Raw genomic sequence first — 13,004 nt, 5'->3', positions numbered from 1 at the left:
GATTTTCGGCCATCAGAATATCCAAAGGGTACCCACCTGGCCTATCCCCGCACCCCTGTCCCCAGCCCAAGCGCCTACGGAGGCCAAGAAGGAGCTCTACTCCCACTAGGGCATAAATGGGGGTGTCCAAGTCTGTCATCCAGGGGGTCTCAGCCAGCCCGAGAGGCCTCCACCAAGCCTGCCAAGCTCCAAAGGGCTGCCAGAGAAGCCGGTAGCACCTGGCTTCTGTCACCTGGACCTCCCGGAGGTGCTGGGGCGCGAAGAGGGGTCCCTACCCCGCCCGCGCGGAGGGCTGCGCGTTGCCTACCCGAAGCTCGCCCTCGGTGCGGTGTAGTCCCAGGCGCCGAAGTCCCACGGCCAAGTCGTTGACACACAGCCCGCCGTCGCGGTTGACGTCAAGAGTCTGGAAGAGGCTCCAGAGGCGCAGCCGGTGGTCCGGGCCCCCGCAGACGGCGCCGCCGCACGGGTCCACAGACGCCGGCGATGAGGCGGACGACGAGGCGGAGGCGGCGGGGTCTGGCGGCGGGGAGGCCACGCAGCGGCACAACACACTGCTCACCATCGGGCGTGAGGCTGGGACGGCGGGCCGGCGGGGAGAGCGCGGACGACACGCCGGGGTTCTCGGTCGTCTAGCGCGGGCTCTGCGTTGCCGGCAAGCAGGCGGGATGGGCAGCTTCCGGGAGCTACGCCCCGCTGCGCGCCGCCTGGATGGCCACGCCCTCGGGCACGACGCCTGCCAATCACAGGCCAGAACGGCCACCGGGGGGGCGGAGCCACCCCGAGGACTGCCCACGCAGCCCTAGGCTACCCGGATCAATGGAGAGGGCGGGGCAATCCCGGCTCAACCTGAGGCCGATTCAAATAGCGGGAGGCGGGGATTGGCTGAGTCGGGCCGGCGAGAAGAAATCACGCTGCGATAGGCAGGAGTCCTGTGATTGGCAGGCGGAAAGCCCCGTGTCCTACTTCCATTGAGCAACGCTGTTTATCCGCGGAATCTTAAAGACGCGAGGAGCCGTCGTGTACGGAGAGATCATCATCTCCAATGGGAAATAGGATTTGCTTGAGGAGCGATTGTGATCTGCGGTTGCCAAGGCAAAGTTTGCGCCCTGGGTAGAATAAAAAGTTAACTGGTCAACGGCTTAAGGCCGAAAGCACTAAGGATCCTCAAGGAAACCGGGTTTTGGTCATCTAACTCCCTAACTCACCAATAAAATAGCTGAATTTAACGGCGTAAAAGTCGTAATCATGTGATTGAACGACAGGACGACTTTCCAATAGGGGTGAGTAAAGGCTAGATTGGGTGGGGCGCTCTGTAGCGACAGACACACCTTTAGACCAATGATCAGGCGAATTCCAGTAAGTAGGCGTGCCCTTTAGCTGAGCGACAAGTAGAAAGAACCAGTGATCGATGTGATGTCTGAACCGCGACCAACCGGGAGGGCAGGTCTCCCTAGAGAAGCTCTGGAAGGCGGGAAGAGGGGAAGTGGGCGGATCTCCGCACACCCCGGCGGAAGAGGCAGATTCAGGAAGCCATTACGCAGCTGGCTGGCAGCGGCTGGGCAGGTCGGGGCTGGGCCCTACGCACTTTGCGTAGCGAGGGGGGTTACCAAAGGCCTGGTACTTGGCCTTGGACCAGCCCAGCCTATCCCCTGTAGGGGGAGTGGGTGAGTAGCGAGGCTAAGGAAGACAGAAGGCGAATTGGGGCAGTTTAGGGGATTATAGTTTCTTTAAAAAGCCGGGTGGGGAGAGGCCATGGCCGTTCCCGCCAAGAAAAGGAAGATGAACTTCTCTGAGCGTGAGGTGGAGATCATCGTGGAGGAGCTGGAACTGAAGAAGCACCTGCTGGTGAACCACTTCAACGCCGGCGTCCCTCTGGCTGCCAAGAGTGCGGCGTGGCACGGCATTCTGAGAAGGGTCAATGCCGTGGCCACCTGCCGCCGGGAGCTGCCCGAGGTCAAGAAGAAGTGGTCCGACCTCAAGACCGAGGTCCGTCGCAAGGTTGCCCAGGTCCGGGCGGCCGTAGAGGGTGGCGAGGCCCCAGGGCCCACTGAGGAAGATGGAGCAGGTGGGCCCGGGACAGGCGGTGGCAGTGGCGCCGGTGGCCCCGCTGTGGCCCCTGTACTGCTCACCCCCATGCAACAACGCATCTGCAACCTGCTGGGTGAGGCCACCATTATCAGCTTGCCCAGTACCGCAGAGATCCACCCCGTGGCCCTTGGACCCACAGCCACTGCAGCCGCCGCCACAGTCACCCTGACACAGAGTGAGTGACCTCTCCCACCCAGTCCGGCGTTCCTAAATGGGAAGGGCCAGCAAGAGCTAGGGCAGCCCAGGGAAGGTTGGCTGCCAAGGGTCAAAGGTCAGATGGGAGTCTTGGACAACCAGGAGGCCTTCCAAGGGCTCCCCAGACAGAAGTGATCTTGTTTTCTCTCTGAGACTTCCTCAGCACGCAGTCTGGACTTCGGAGGGGCTGGCTTGCCCTCCACTGTTTTGCCACCATTTGCATCCGTGACTGAACTGTTTGGTCCTTGAAGACAGAGACCATGTTTATATCCCCACAGGACTTATCCCAGAGCCTGGCGCCTAGTAGGCAGTCAGGAGGTATTTACTGAATGAATAGGCAGGTGGACATTGACTCTGGACAAAGACATTGTGGTTTTCAGTGTGAACATTCATCAGGCACTGCTGAGGAACCTCCCAGTTCCTGGTGTTAACCTACCCCTCCATTCACTCATCAACCATTAGTGCAATTCTGGGCCAAACCCTGGGCTCAGCGCTGGGACTCCCACGGTGTCTTAAGAGATAGGCCGGTTATATTCTCCGAGGACAGATAGAGGGACACATATATGAATAACTCCACTGTCAGTCGGGATCACCTAAGGACTCAGAAGAGAAAGGGGACTTCCTGGCGGGGGTGGGACACAGTTGATTTGGGCATTAAAGGGTGGGGAAGAACTGATCTTTCCGACATGCTTGGAGGCCCAAACAGCCCAGCCAGAGTGCCTTCAAACGTTCTCAAGCTAGGAATGACAATGAAACTAGTTGGTTGGACTTTTTAGTTCAGATAAGGTTTGCACCAATGACTGTTAAGTGGTCTTTGTGATGGGCTGGGAACAGAATCAATCAGTGGTTTCTCAACCGGACTTCGGAGAATTGGGTGTGTGTGTGTGTGCGTGTGTGTGTGTGTGCGTGCCATACCCCAGCAGTGTCATATTTCTCAAGGATATGGAGATGGGAAACACTGGTCTAAATCAGCTGCTGTTCTGTAAGAGGAAGGACCTTTAGGCATTCCATTGATTAAGGTGATCAAGGAGACAGGGAGGCACTTAACTGCTGCCCTCCCACTCCTGCCTCCTTTTCTGCTTGGCCATAAAAGACATGGAAATCAAGAAAGCACTGAAGGAGACAGGACCAGTGGAGTTGCAAACCCTCACCCAGGATGCCTTCTGTGTGCTGGTACTTCCAGGAGCATGTAGCCCTGCTTTTATTTGCCAGAAGCAGCCCAGTGGGGTGACTGTGAACACCTTGGGCACTAGTACTGGGGGACACCTGGCTTCCTATACCTGCTGAATAAGCTGTGTGACCTCAGGCAAGTCATACCATGGTGTCTGCGTCTGTCTTATCATCTCTGAAAATGAAGGTGACAATATCTGCCTCTTGGTGTCATTATGAGGGTTCATGGAGCTAAGGAGGGCAAAGGGTTAGCACCATCCGTGCCTAGCACATAGTAGGTGCTGGTCTTAACTGTTAGCATCTTTGCTTTTGCCTGATCTGGGGCTGACCCTTTGGTTATTAAGTAGATTAAGATTCTAAATCCTTTAGAGTCTAGATTTATACATGTGTGCTAAGTCGCTTCAGTCATGGCTGACTCTGTGCAACCCATAGACTGTAGCCCACCAGGCTTCTCTGTCCATGGGATTCTCCAGGCAAGAATACTGCAGTGGGTTGCTATGCCCTTCTCCAGGGGATCTTCCTGACCCAGGGATCGAGCCCGCGTCTCTTACACCTCCTGCATTGGTGGGCAGGTTCTTTACCACTAGCGCCACCCAGGAAGCCCCAGATTTATAAATAAAAGGCTATAAAGCCAGGGGAGGCTGAATTCTCCAGAACAAGGCTTACTGGCCTCCCCCCTACCCCATACGGCCAGCCTCGCTCTTTCTAGAAAGTGACCTGCCACTGATTTGCTCTTTCTTCCCCACAGTCCCCACAGAGACCACCTATCACACGCTGGAGGAGGGAGTGGTAGAGTACTGCACAGCTGAGGCCCCCCCGCCCCTGCCGGCCGAGGCCCCTGTGGAGATGATGGCCCAGCACGCTGATACCTCGGTCAAGCCGCAGGCGCTCAAGAGCCGCATAGCCCTCAACTCAGCCAAGCTGATCCAGGAGCAGCGGGTCACCAACCTGCATGTGAAGGAGATCGCCCAGCACCTGGAGCAGCAGAACGACCTGCTACAGATGATCCGTCGCTCCCAGGAGGTGCAGGCTTGTGCCCAGGAGCGCCAGGCTCAGGCCATGGAGGGCACCCAGGCGGCCCTGAGCGTCCTCATCCAGGTCCTCCGGCCCATGATCAAAGATTTCCGCCGCTACCTCCAGAGCAACATGCCCAACCCCGCCACCGCCTCGGAGCCTGGACAGGTGGCCCAGAACGGGCAGCCAGACAGCATCATCCAATGAGAACAGGGGTCAGGCCAGCCTTCTGCTGTGAACGGATGACACCGTGGAGGTCTTGTAAGCGGCTTGTGTGGTTGGCCTTAGGCTAGGCCCGACCACCTGAACGGCTCCCAGTTTGACAGACATTTAGGGGTCCACAGTTTCTGGGAGGTGAAGGAGACTGGGAAGAAGAATTTGTTGGGTTCCTGGGACCCAAAACTCTTGTTACCCACCCCACCCCTTGAGCTGTCCTGCTAAGAACCTGAAGACTGGATTGGGTGGGGGTCAGATGCTGGTGAGGGGACCCATGTTGTCATAAGCCAGGGCTTATGACATGACCCAGATTCAGACTAGGACCACCATGAGGAGGGCTCTCACTGCAGGGGGTTGGGGGTGGGTGGGTACATGTCACAGCTGGGGGCCGGCGCTGAAATACCCACCCCCCACAGAGGTGCCATCCTTTGGAGTAAAATAACGTCAGTGGTGCTGGCAGTAGCACAATATCTTCTTCCTCCCTTGGGAGGCAGAGTGACCCAGTGGGCTTGAGGAGGAAGCCCCGCCCTTTTCTCCTGCTCACTGTGTCTCAGTTCTCAGGGGACTCTGGTTAGGGCCGTGCACTCCCCTCTACCCCCACCGCACCCGGGCACACCGTGTTAGTGCTCTGGACTGCCCCTGCAGTATACCCAGGCTGCAACCGGCCTGGCTCAGGAATGCTGTGTGTGGTGGGGACCAGCCTGACTTCCATCTGGTCTTCCACTGCGTTCCCCGGGCAGCCCTTTGGTGGTTTGTCCCGACGCTTTTGACTCAGGTCAAGCATCAGGCTTTGGGTGCTGTAAATGTTACTCGTTGCCCCCACTTGCAGTGGCCACTGAGGCCACGGCTTCTGTAAAGAAGGCTTTGCTGCGAGCCAGTGGTATTTATGGTACACGAACCCCTCTGGGAAGGCCTCCGGGGCCTCCGAGGGCAGCTCTGGCCACGCCCTTCCTCCTTTCCCCTCTATTGATCGCGCAGTTCCAAAACTCGGTGCAGAAAACAGCCTCCATCGCATCACGCCCTGGACTGCCTTCTCACAGTTCTCTGTGCCACGTGTTCTCACGAGAGCCTCACTGACTGGTTGGGTGAATCCGAAGGCCTAATTGGCCCTGAACGTCTGCGGTGGGAGAACTGAAACTGACCCAAGAAGTGGGACCTCGGATGTCTGTGCTCGAAGGAGAGCCAACCGACCTCGGAGTGCTGGAGGAGGTGGTATTCCCTGTTCTGTCTTGACGCTTTCTCCCCATTTGTAAGGACTTTACCCAGCTGGCATCTGTCTTGTTTCATTTACAGAATCGCCATCAGTTACTGAGACCCTTGCACCTTCCCTGGTCCTCTCCCAAGTTGGCCATTTTGCTGCCGAGGAGGCCTTGGCCACACGTTGACCTCTGGTTACAACTCAAGGATCCAGATCTCAGCTAAACAAAGAAGGTGCTGCCCTTCTGGTACGTCCAGAATCACCCAGCTCCACTGTGGCAGTTACGGGAAGATGCCTCCGAGGACGGTTGGGAGGTGACTCTTTTAGCATCATCCTCACAATGGGGGACGAGGGAGGTGCCAGCTACAGAGCGAAGGAAAACTCTTCTCAGTGACTGAAAAGCAGCAGCCTCTGGCCACTTGGGCGTCCTCCATTCGTGGAGCCTGATGGCCCCTGAACTTAGGAAGTTCGGGAAATTCCTGAGGGGTTTGCAGCGTGGTTTGGTTTTTCTCTGGGGTTGGCAATCTGAGCCAATATTGTGTCTGTTCCAATTGGGTATAAAGAGGAAGTTTGGATCGCTTTGAGTGACTGGGTCTTTCCAGGTCATAATTTTAAATTAAAGAAATATCACTTAAAAAAAAAGACATATCTGTGTCTTCATTAGTTATATGTAGAGGAGATAGGGGCTGGCAGAGAGCAGGGGCTCACGGGTCAAATCTGGCCCCCCACGTGTCTTTGTAAATCAGGTTTTACTGGAACACAGCCACATCCCTTCATTTCCTTAATGTCTGGCTGTTCTGCTGCTACAACAGCAGAGTTGAGTGGTTGTGACAGATATCTGGCCCACAAGCCAAAGATATTTACTCTCTGGCTCTTTCCAGAAAAGCCTGCCTGCCTATCCCTGGTTTACAGCAATGTCTCAGACTCTGGATGAGAATTACTTGGGAGTGTTTGTTAAATATAACCAATCCCTGGCCCCACGTCAAACCTAGACGAGACTCCTGGAGGGAGAGCTCTAAGAATACGCATTATAAACAAGTTCTTTGGGTATTCTCATCTTTTCTGAAGAACTGTGGCTCATACATAGACTGGAAGAATTCAGTCTATGAATTCTAAATTCAGCTGGAATCAAGATAATGTCCCAGGAAGGACTGGTTCTCAGGAGTTTCTGCTGAACAGTTGAGAAGTCCTGCTAAGCAGTAATTCTCACTTGAGAGTGGCCCTCATTCTGGAGGGAGCCCAGCCTTTCTGAGCACAGTTAACACTCTCTCCAGTATTTAGTGAGAATAAAACCTGGCAAGTTATGGAGCCCAGGTCTTGTAAGCATTACTTTATAGACTTCTTGCAACAGCCCCATGAACTAGGTAGTAATGCTGTTTTCAGTTTACAGATGAGGCCACTGAGTATCAGAGAGGTTAAACAATTTGCCTAAAGCCACACAGCTGCCTTATACACTGGGGTAGCCTATAATCTTTAACTGCTGTTCTTTAACTTTTACTGCTCTGATCTGGCTGCTGGTGAGATGTGAAATCACTTAGAGATGATTTGAGCCTGATCTTGAGTTTTTAGGTCAGGTGAGAGGCCCAGGGGGCAACTTGTGTTGTTCTTCCTGGCACTTGAAAGGGAACACAGTGACTTCTATTCTTTGTAGGCTTTGAACTTATTCTTGTAATAGGAAAAAGGGTGGTTTTAACAGAATTAAACCCACTGCACCTTGGGACTCCCCTGGTGGTCCAGTGGTTTAAGACTCCACGCTCCCAGTGCAGGGGGCCCGGGTTTATTCCCTGGCTGGGGAACTAAGATCCTGCGTGTTACATGGCATGGCCTAAAAATGAAATAAAAAAAAAACCCACTGCACCTTGATGGTGCTGGTGAAGAACGGTCACATATATGAGGGTGATTCATTTGGAAACGTTCCCTGAAACGTGGAGTTTTGTGAAAGTGACATCTTCCAAGCCACTGAAGCTTACTACTTCAAGTATTGAAACTTTTAACTTTTTTTTTTTTTGACCCTGCCGCATGCCGGATCTTAGTTCCCCAACCAGGGATTGAACCCACACTCCCTGCCATGCAAGCTGGAAGTCTTAACCACTGAAGCACAAGGAAGTCCCAAAACCTTTTACATTTTAAATCATTCTGATAGAAGTCTCTCATAAAGATTCTCTTTGTGAGCTATATCTTACCCCGATGTTTCCTGTTCAATAGAAATTGCACAGCAGATCCGGAGAGGCAGTGCTTCCATGTGGAAAGTCCCTGGGACTCGGCAGGTTTGGGCTTGAGATCACCTCCACCCCTTATTCACTGGGTCTCTGAAGTTTTCTGAGCCTCAGTCTTCTCAGTTCTAAAATGATTATGAAGAATAATAATCCCTACTTGACTGGGGTGTTACCAGATATTGTACATTTATTGAGCACTGACCATATCTAGACCCTGTTCTAAGCCCAGTGCGTATTAACTCATTTCATGACATCATGTATGTACACGTCCCTGGTGTGTTCCTGGGATGGACATAGCGTGTGCCAGTAAATACTGGCTGCTGCCATTATTAGTATCACAAGTCTGATATTCCAGCTAACTTGTGCATCTTTTCTTGAGATCACAATGGGAGCTTGATGGCTTGATGGACTTCTGGACCTTCCCAGGTGGCTCAGTGGTAAAGAGTCCACCTACCAATGCAGGAGATGTGGGTTCCATCTCTGGGTCAGGAAGATCCCCTGGAGGAGGGCATGGCAACCCACTCCAGTATTCTTGCCTGTAAAATCCCATGGACAGAGGAGCCTGGTGAGCTACAGTCCATAGGGTCCCAAAGAGTCAGACATGACTGAGTAACTGAGCTCAACAACTCAAGGACTTCACACACGGTCCAGGGGTCAAGACTGCGCCTTCAACAGACCCTGATGCTGGGAAAGATTGAAGGTAGGAGAGGGGACGACAGAGGATGAGATGGTTGAATGGCATCACCGATTCAATGGACCTGAGTTTGAGCAAGCTCTGGGAGATGGTGAAGGACAGGGAAGCCTGGCGTGCTGCCCTCCATGGGGTTGCAGAGAGTCTGACATGACGTAGTGACTGAACTGAGGTTTAGCCTGGTTGGGGTGCTAAGATCCCGTGTGCCTCACAGCCAAAACACCAAAACATAGAAGCAATACTGTAACATGTTCAGTAAACATAAAAACAAAATTATCTACATCAAAAAAGTAAAAAAAGTGGCTTGAGTAAGATCAGAAAAGATGTACAAGGAGCAAAGAGTAGGAAGGATTGAGGGGAGAGTGGGGGATGGGAACCAAGGCCAGGGTGGGGAAGAGCTGCACACAGTGCTTTGATGGAGGTGTGGGAATCCCCTGGCGGTCTAGTGCTTAGGACTCTGTGCTTTCACAGCCAAGGACTCAGGTTCAATCCCTGGTTGGAGAACTAAGATCCCACAAGCCATACAGTGCAGCCAAAAAAAAAAACAAACCCAAAGCACACACAAAAAAGAGCTGAAATGCCATGAGTCACAGTAGACAACCCGCCCAAATGAGAGGAACAGACACGGCTTTGATCACTGGCCGTGATGACGTAAGCAAGAAGGGAAAGTGACAGCTCTTCCAGGGTCACGTTTTTGCCACAGCACAGGGCCGGGCAGGGGCAGATGAGGTGCAGGTGGGAATCATTTCACTGTTGAGAGAAGCCCCTGCTTCACGGACTTGTGTGTTTGTTGGGGGAACGAGAGCAGGAAGGCCAGGAGTGCGAAAGTGCTGAGTCAGAGCAAAACGTCTCCCCACTCCTCCCGATAAGGCCACATTTGGCAGAAGCATCGGAGGCCTCTGAATGGAAGCACCTAGGCTGGGAATGCAACTTTGCCTAAGAGCATGTAAGGTCTGCCATACAAAGCTTTCGAAATGGCCTACAGTTGTGCCTGGAAGATCACACGTTGGTTTGTGGCCAGGAGCTGGACTCCTCTTAAGTTTGTCTCAGGTCTTTGGAGTCAGCCTGCGTCTTACTGGCTGTGAGCCCTGGCATGAGGTCATTTACTTTCTCCAAGCCTTGGCTTCCTCATCTAAAAATCCTTGGGACTTCCCTGGTGATAGAGTGGTTAGGACTCCATGCTTCCAATGCAGGGGCTCAGGGTTCCATCCCTGGGTGGGGAACTAAGATCCCACACACTGGGGGTGGCAGGGAGGTTCAAGAGAGAGGGGATATGTGTATACATATAGCTGATTAGCTTTGTTGTACAGCAGAAACTAACACAACACTGTAAAGCAATTATATTCCAATAAAAAAATTAAAAAGTTCCCAGGTAAAAGAAAAACAAACTGAGTTTCCAAAAACTTAGAAAAAAGTTCTCATTCTTGTGTATTTGAATCTGTGGAATGAAATTTTTTATCAATGGCAATTATATAAAGGTATGTGTATATTGGGGTATTAATTATGTTATCAAATTAATAAATGTAAGCTATCAAATTAAAAGATCCCACATGCCTCATGGTACAGCCAAATTAAAAAAAATCCTTCTCTAATGAGATTGGTATCAAAAGTTAACAAGCTAATGCTCATATTTGACATATATGCAGAGTACATCATGCAAAATGATAGGCTGGATGAAGCACAAGTTGGAATCAAGATGCCGGGAGAAATATCAGTAACCTCAGGTACACAGATGATACCACCCTTATGGCAGAAAGTGGAGAACTAAAGAGTCTCTTGATGAAAGTGAAGGAGAGTGAAAAAGTTGGCTTCAAAGTCAATGTTCAGAAAACTAAGATCATGACATCTGGTCCCATTCAGTTCAGTTCAGTTCAGTCGCTCAGTCGTGTCCGACTCTTTGCGACCCCATGAATCGCAGCATGCCAGGCCTCCCTGTCCATCACCAACTCCCAGAGTTCACTCAAACTCACATCCATTGAGTCAGTGATGCCATCCAGCCATCTCATCCTCTGTCGTCCCCTTCTCCTCCTGCCCCCAATCCCTCCCAGCATCAGAGTCTTCTCCAGTGAGTCAACTCTTCGCATGAGGTGGCCAAAGTACTGGAGTTTCAGCTTTAGCATCATTCCTTCCAAAGAACACCCAGAACACCCCCAAAAATAAAGTCTGACACTGTTTCCCCATCTATTTCCCATGAAGTGATGGGACCAGATGCCATGATCTTCGTTTTCTGAATGTTGAGCTTCAAGCCAACCTTCTCACTTTCCACTTTCACCCTCATCAAGAGGCTTTTCAGTTCCTCTTCACTTTCTGCCATAAGGGTGGTGTCATCTGCATATCTGAGGTGATTGATATTTCTCCCGGCAATCTTGATTCCAGCTTGTGTTTCTTCCAGTCCAGCATTTCTCATGATGTACTCTGGTCCCATTACTTCATGGCAAATAGATGGGGAAACAATAGAAACAGTGACAGACTTTATTTTCTTGGGCTCCAAAATCACTGCAGATGGTGATTGTAGCCATGAAATTAAAAGTAACTTGCTCATTGGAAGAAAAACTATCACCAACCTAGACAGCATACTAAAAAGCAGAGACAGTACTTTGCTGACAAAGGTCCATCTAGTCAAAGCTATGGTTTTTCCAGTGGTCATTTATGGATGTGAGAGTTGGACTATCAAGAAAGCTGAGCACCAAAGAATTGATGGTTTTGAACTGTGGTGTTGGAGAAGACTCTTGAGAGTCCCTTGGACTGCAAGGAGATGCAACCAGTCCATTCGAAAGGAGATCAGTCCTGAATATTCATTGGAAGGACTGATGCTGAAGCTGAAACTCCAATACTTGGGCCACCTGATGGAAGAACTGACTCCTTAGAAAAGACCTGATGCTGGGAAAGATTGAAGACAGGAGGAGAAGGGGATGACAGAGGGTGAGATGGTTGGATGGCATCACTGACTCGATGGACATGAGTTTGAGCAAGCTCCTGGAGTTGATGGACAGGGAAGCCTGGCGAGCTGCAATCCATGGGGTCACAGAGTCGACACGACTGTGCAACTGAACAGCAACATCTCTCTCTCCTGTCAACCAACCCCACCTTCTCTCTCACCTGGATTACCCAAAGCAGCCTCTTCACTGGCCTCCCTGCCTCCAGACCCTTCAGGGGATGGTATTTTGCAGTAAATCTAGCCAGGCTCCTCCCTGTTCCACCCCTTCAATGACTTTCCTTAACTCTTAAAGTGCAGTTTAAGCTTCTGAATGTAACCTACAGACCTGAGCTGATGCTGCTTCCTACCCTGTACTACATTCCAGCCACACTGAACGTTTACTTCCTGGTCATTTATATCTCAATAAAACCAGGGGTCAGGGAGAGAAAGTTAACTTCCTTAAAAATTCCAGGCTCTTTCAGCCCTCCAAACCTTTATCTTCGCTGTTCTTTTGCTCAGAACAACTTTCTTGCTCATCCCTTTCCCAATTCCTAGTCATCCTTCACATTCAGCTTGGGTGTCACTTCCTCCAGGGAGCCTTCTTTGGTCACGCCCTGTGTTTCTTCCCTCAAACTGTGCTATGATTGCACTTGTTTTAAAATTTTATTTTTAAAATGAATTTTTATTGTGGTATAGTGGAAGGAGTGGTGCTAAAGCTGAAACTCCAGTACTTTGGCCATCTCATGTGAAGAGTTGACTCATTGGAAAAGACTCTGATGCTGGGACGGATGGGGAGCAGGAGGAGAAGGGGACGACAGAGGATAAGATGGCTGGATGGCATCACCGACTCATGGTGATGGACAGGGAGGCCTGGCATGCTGCGATTCATGGGGTTACAAAGAGTCGGACACGACTGAGCGACTGAACTGAACTGATAGTTGATTTACAATGTTACGTTAGTTTCTGCTGTACAACAAAATGGATCAGCTATACATATACATATAATCAGTCTTTAGATTCTTTCTCCATGTAGATCATTACTGGTAGCTCAGTTGATAAAGAATCTTCCTGTAGTGACAATATACAGCCTTGACGTACTCCTTTTCCTATTTGGAACCAGTCTGTTGTTCCATGTCCATTCTAACTGTTGCTTCCTGACCTGCATACAAATTTCTCAAGAGGCAGATCAGGTGGTCTGGTATTCCCACCTCTTTCAGAATTTTCCACAGTTTATTGTGATCCACACAGTCAAAGGCTTTGGCATAGTCAATAAAGCAGAAGTAGATGTTTTTCTGGAAC

General features: G+C 51.2%; 2 protein-coding genes across 5 annotated transcripts in view; one reads left to right on the top strand and one right to left on the bottom strand.

Moving 5' to 3' along the window:
- SLC25A25 (solute carrier family 25 member 25) overlaps positions 1-4,469 on the bottom strand; it is a 40,248-nt gene extending 35,779 nt beyond the window's left edge. The window contains exon 1 of one of the 3 annotated variants that reach the window (XM_059891304.1): positions 4,402-4,469. In XM_059891304.1, the coding sequence (XP_059747287.1) occupies positions 4,402-4,407 (6 nt within the window). In that variant the 5' untranslated portion in view covers positions 4,408-4,469. Of the gene's footprint in view, positions 1-307; positions 700-4,401 lie in introns of those variants that run through there. The other 2 variants (XM_005213289.4, XM_005213288.5) reach the window with 2 other exon arrangements.
- Positions 1,362-6,523, top strand: NAIF1 (nuclear apoptosis inducing factor 1). Of its 2 annotated transcripts, XR_236522.5 has the most exons (3): positions 1,362-2,263; positions 4,202-5,892; positions 5,977-6,523. XR_236522.5 is itself a non-coding variant. In NM_001101074.2 (2 exons), exons 1-2 carry the CDS (start codon positions 1,753-1,755, stop codon positions 4,672-4,674), a joined length of 984 nt encoding a protein of 327 aa, NP_001094544.1. In that variant the 5' UTR covers positions 1,645-1,752; the 3' UTR covers positions 4,675-6,523. The 2 variants fall into 2 exon arrangements, 1 of the variants encoding a protein (NP_001094544.1); NM_001101074.2 differs by having other exon boundaries at positions 1,645-2,263; positions 4,202-6,523.
- Positions 6,524-13,004: the final 6,481 nt, after the last annotated feature.

This window comes from Bos taurus, chromosome 11 (assembly GCF_002263795.3).
Source record: "Bos taurus isolate L1 Dominette 01449 registration number 42190680 breed Hereford chromosome 11, ARS-UCD2.0, whole genome shotgun sequence".
Classification (NCBI taxonomy): domain Eukaryota; kingdom Metazoa; phylum Chordata; class Mammalia; order Artiodactyla; family Bovidae; genus Bos; species Bos taurus.
The sequence above is the reverse complement of the archived record's forward strand: the minus strand, read 5'-3'. Positions and strand labels throughout refer to the sequence as shown.

Bases quoted from the DNA above. Each gene is read 5' to 3' on its own strand.
- NAIF1 (NM_001101074.2), top strand. From the start codon at position 1,753: ATGGCCGTTCCCGCCAAGAAAAGGAAGATGAACTTCTCTGAGCGTGAG. The intron at 2,264-4,201 runs GTGAGTGACCTC...TCTTCCCCACAG, and splicing joins CACAGTCACCCTGACACAGA to TCCCCACAGAGACCACCTAT.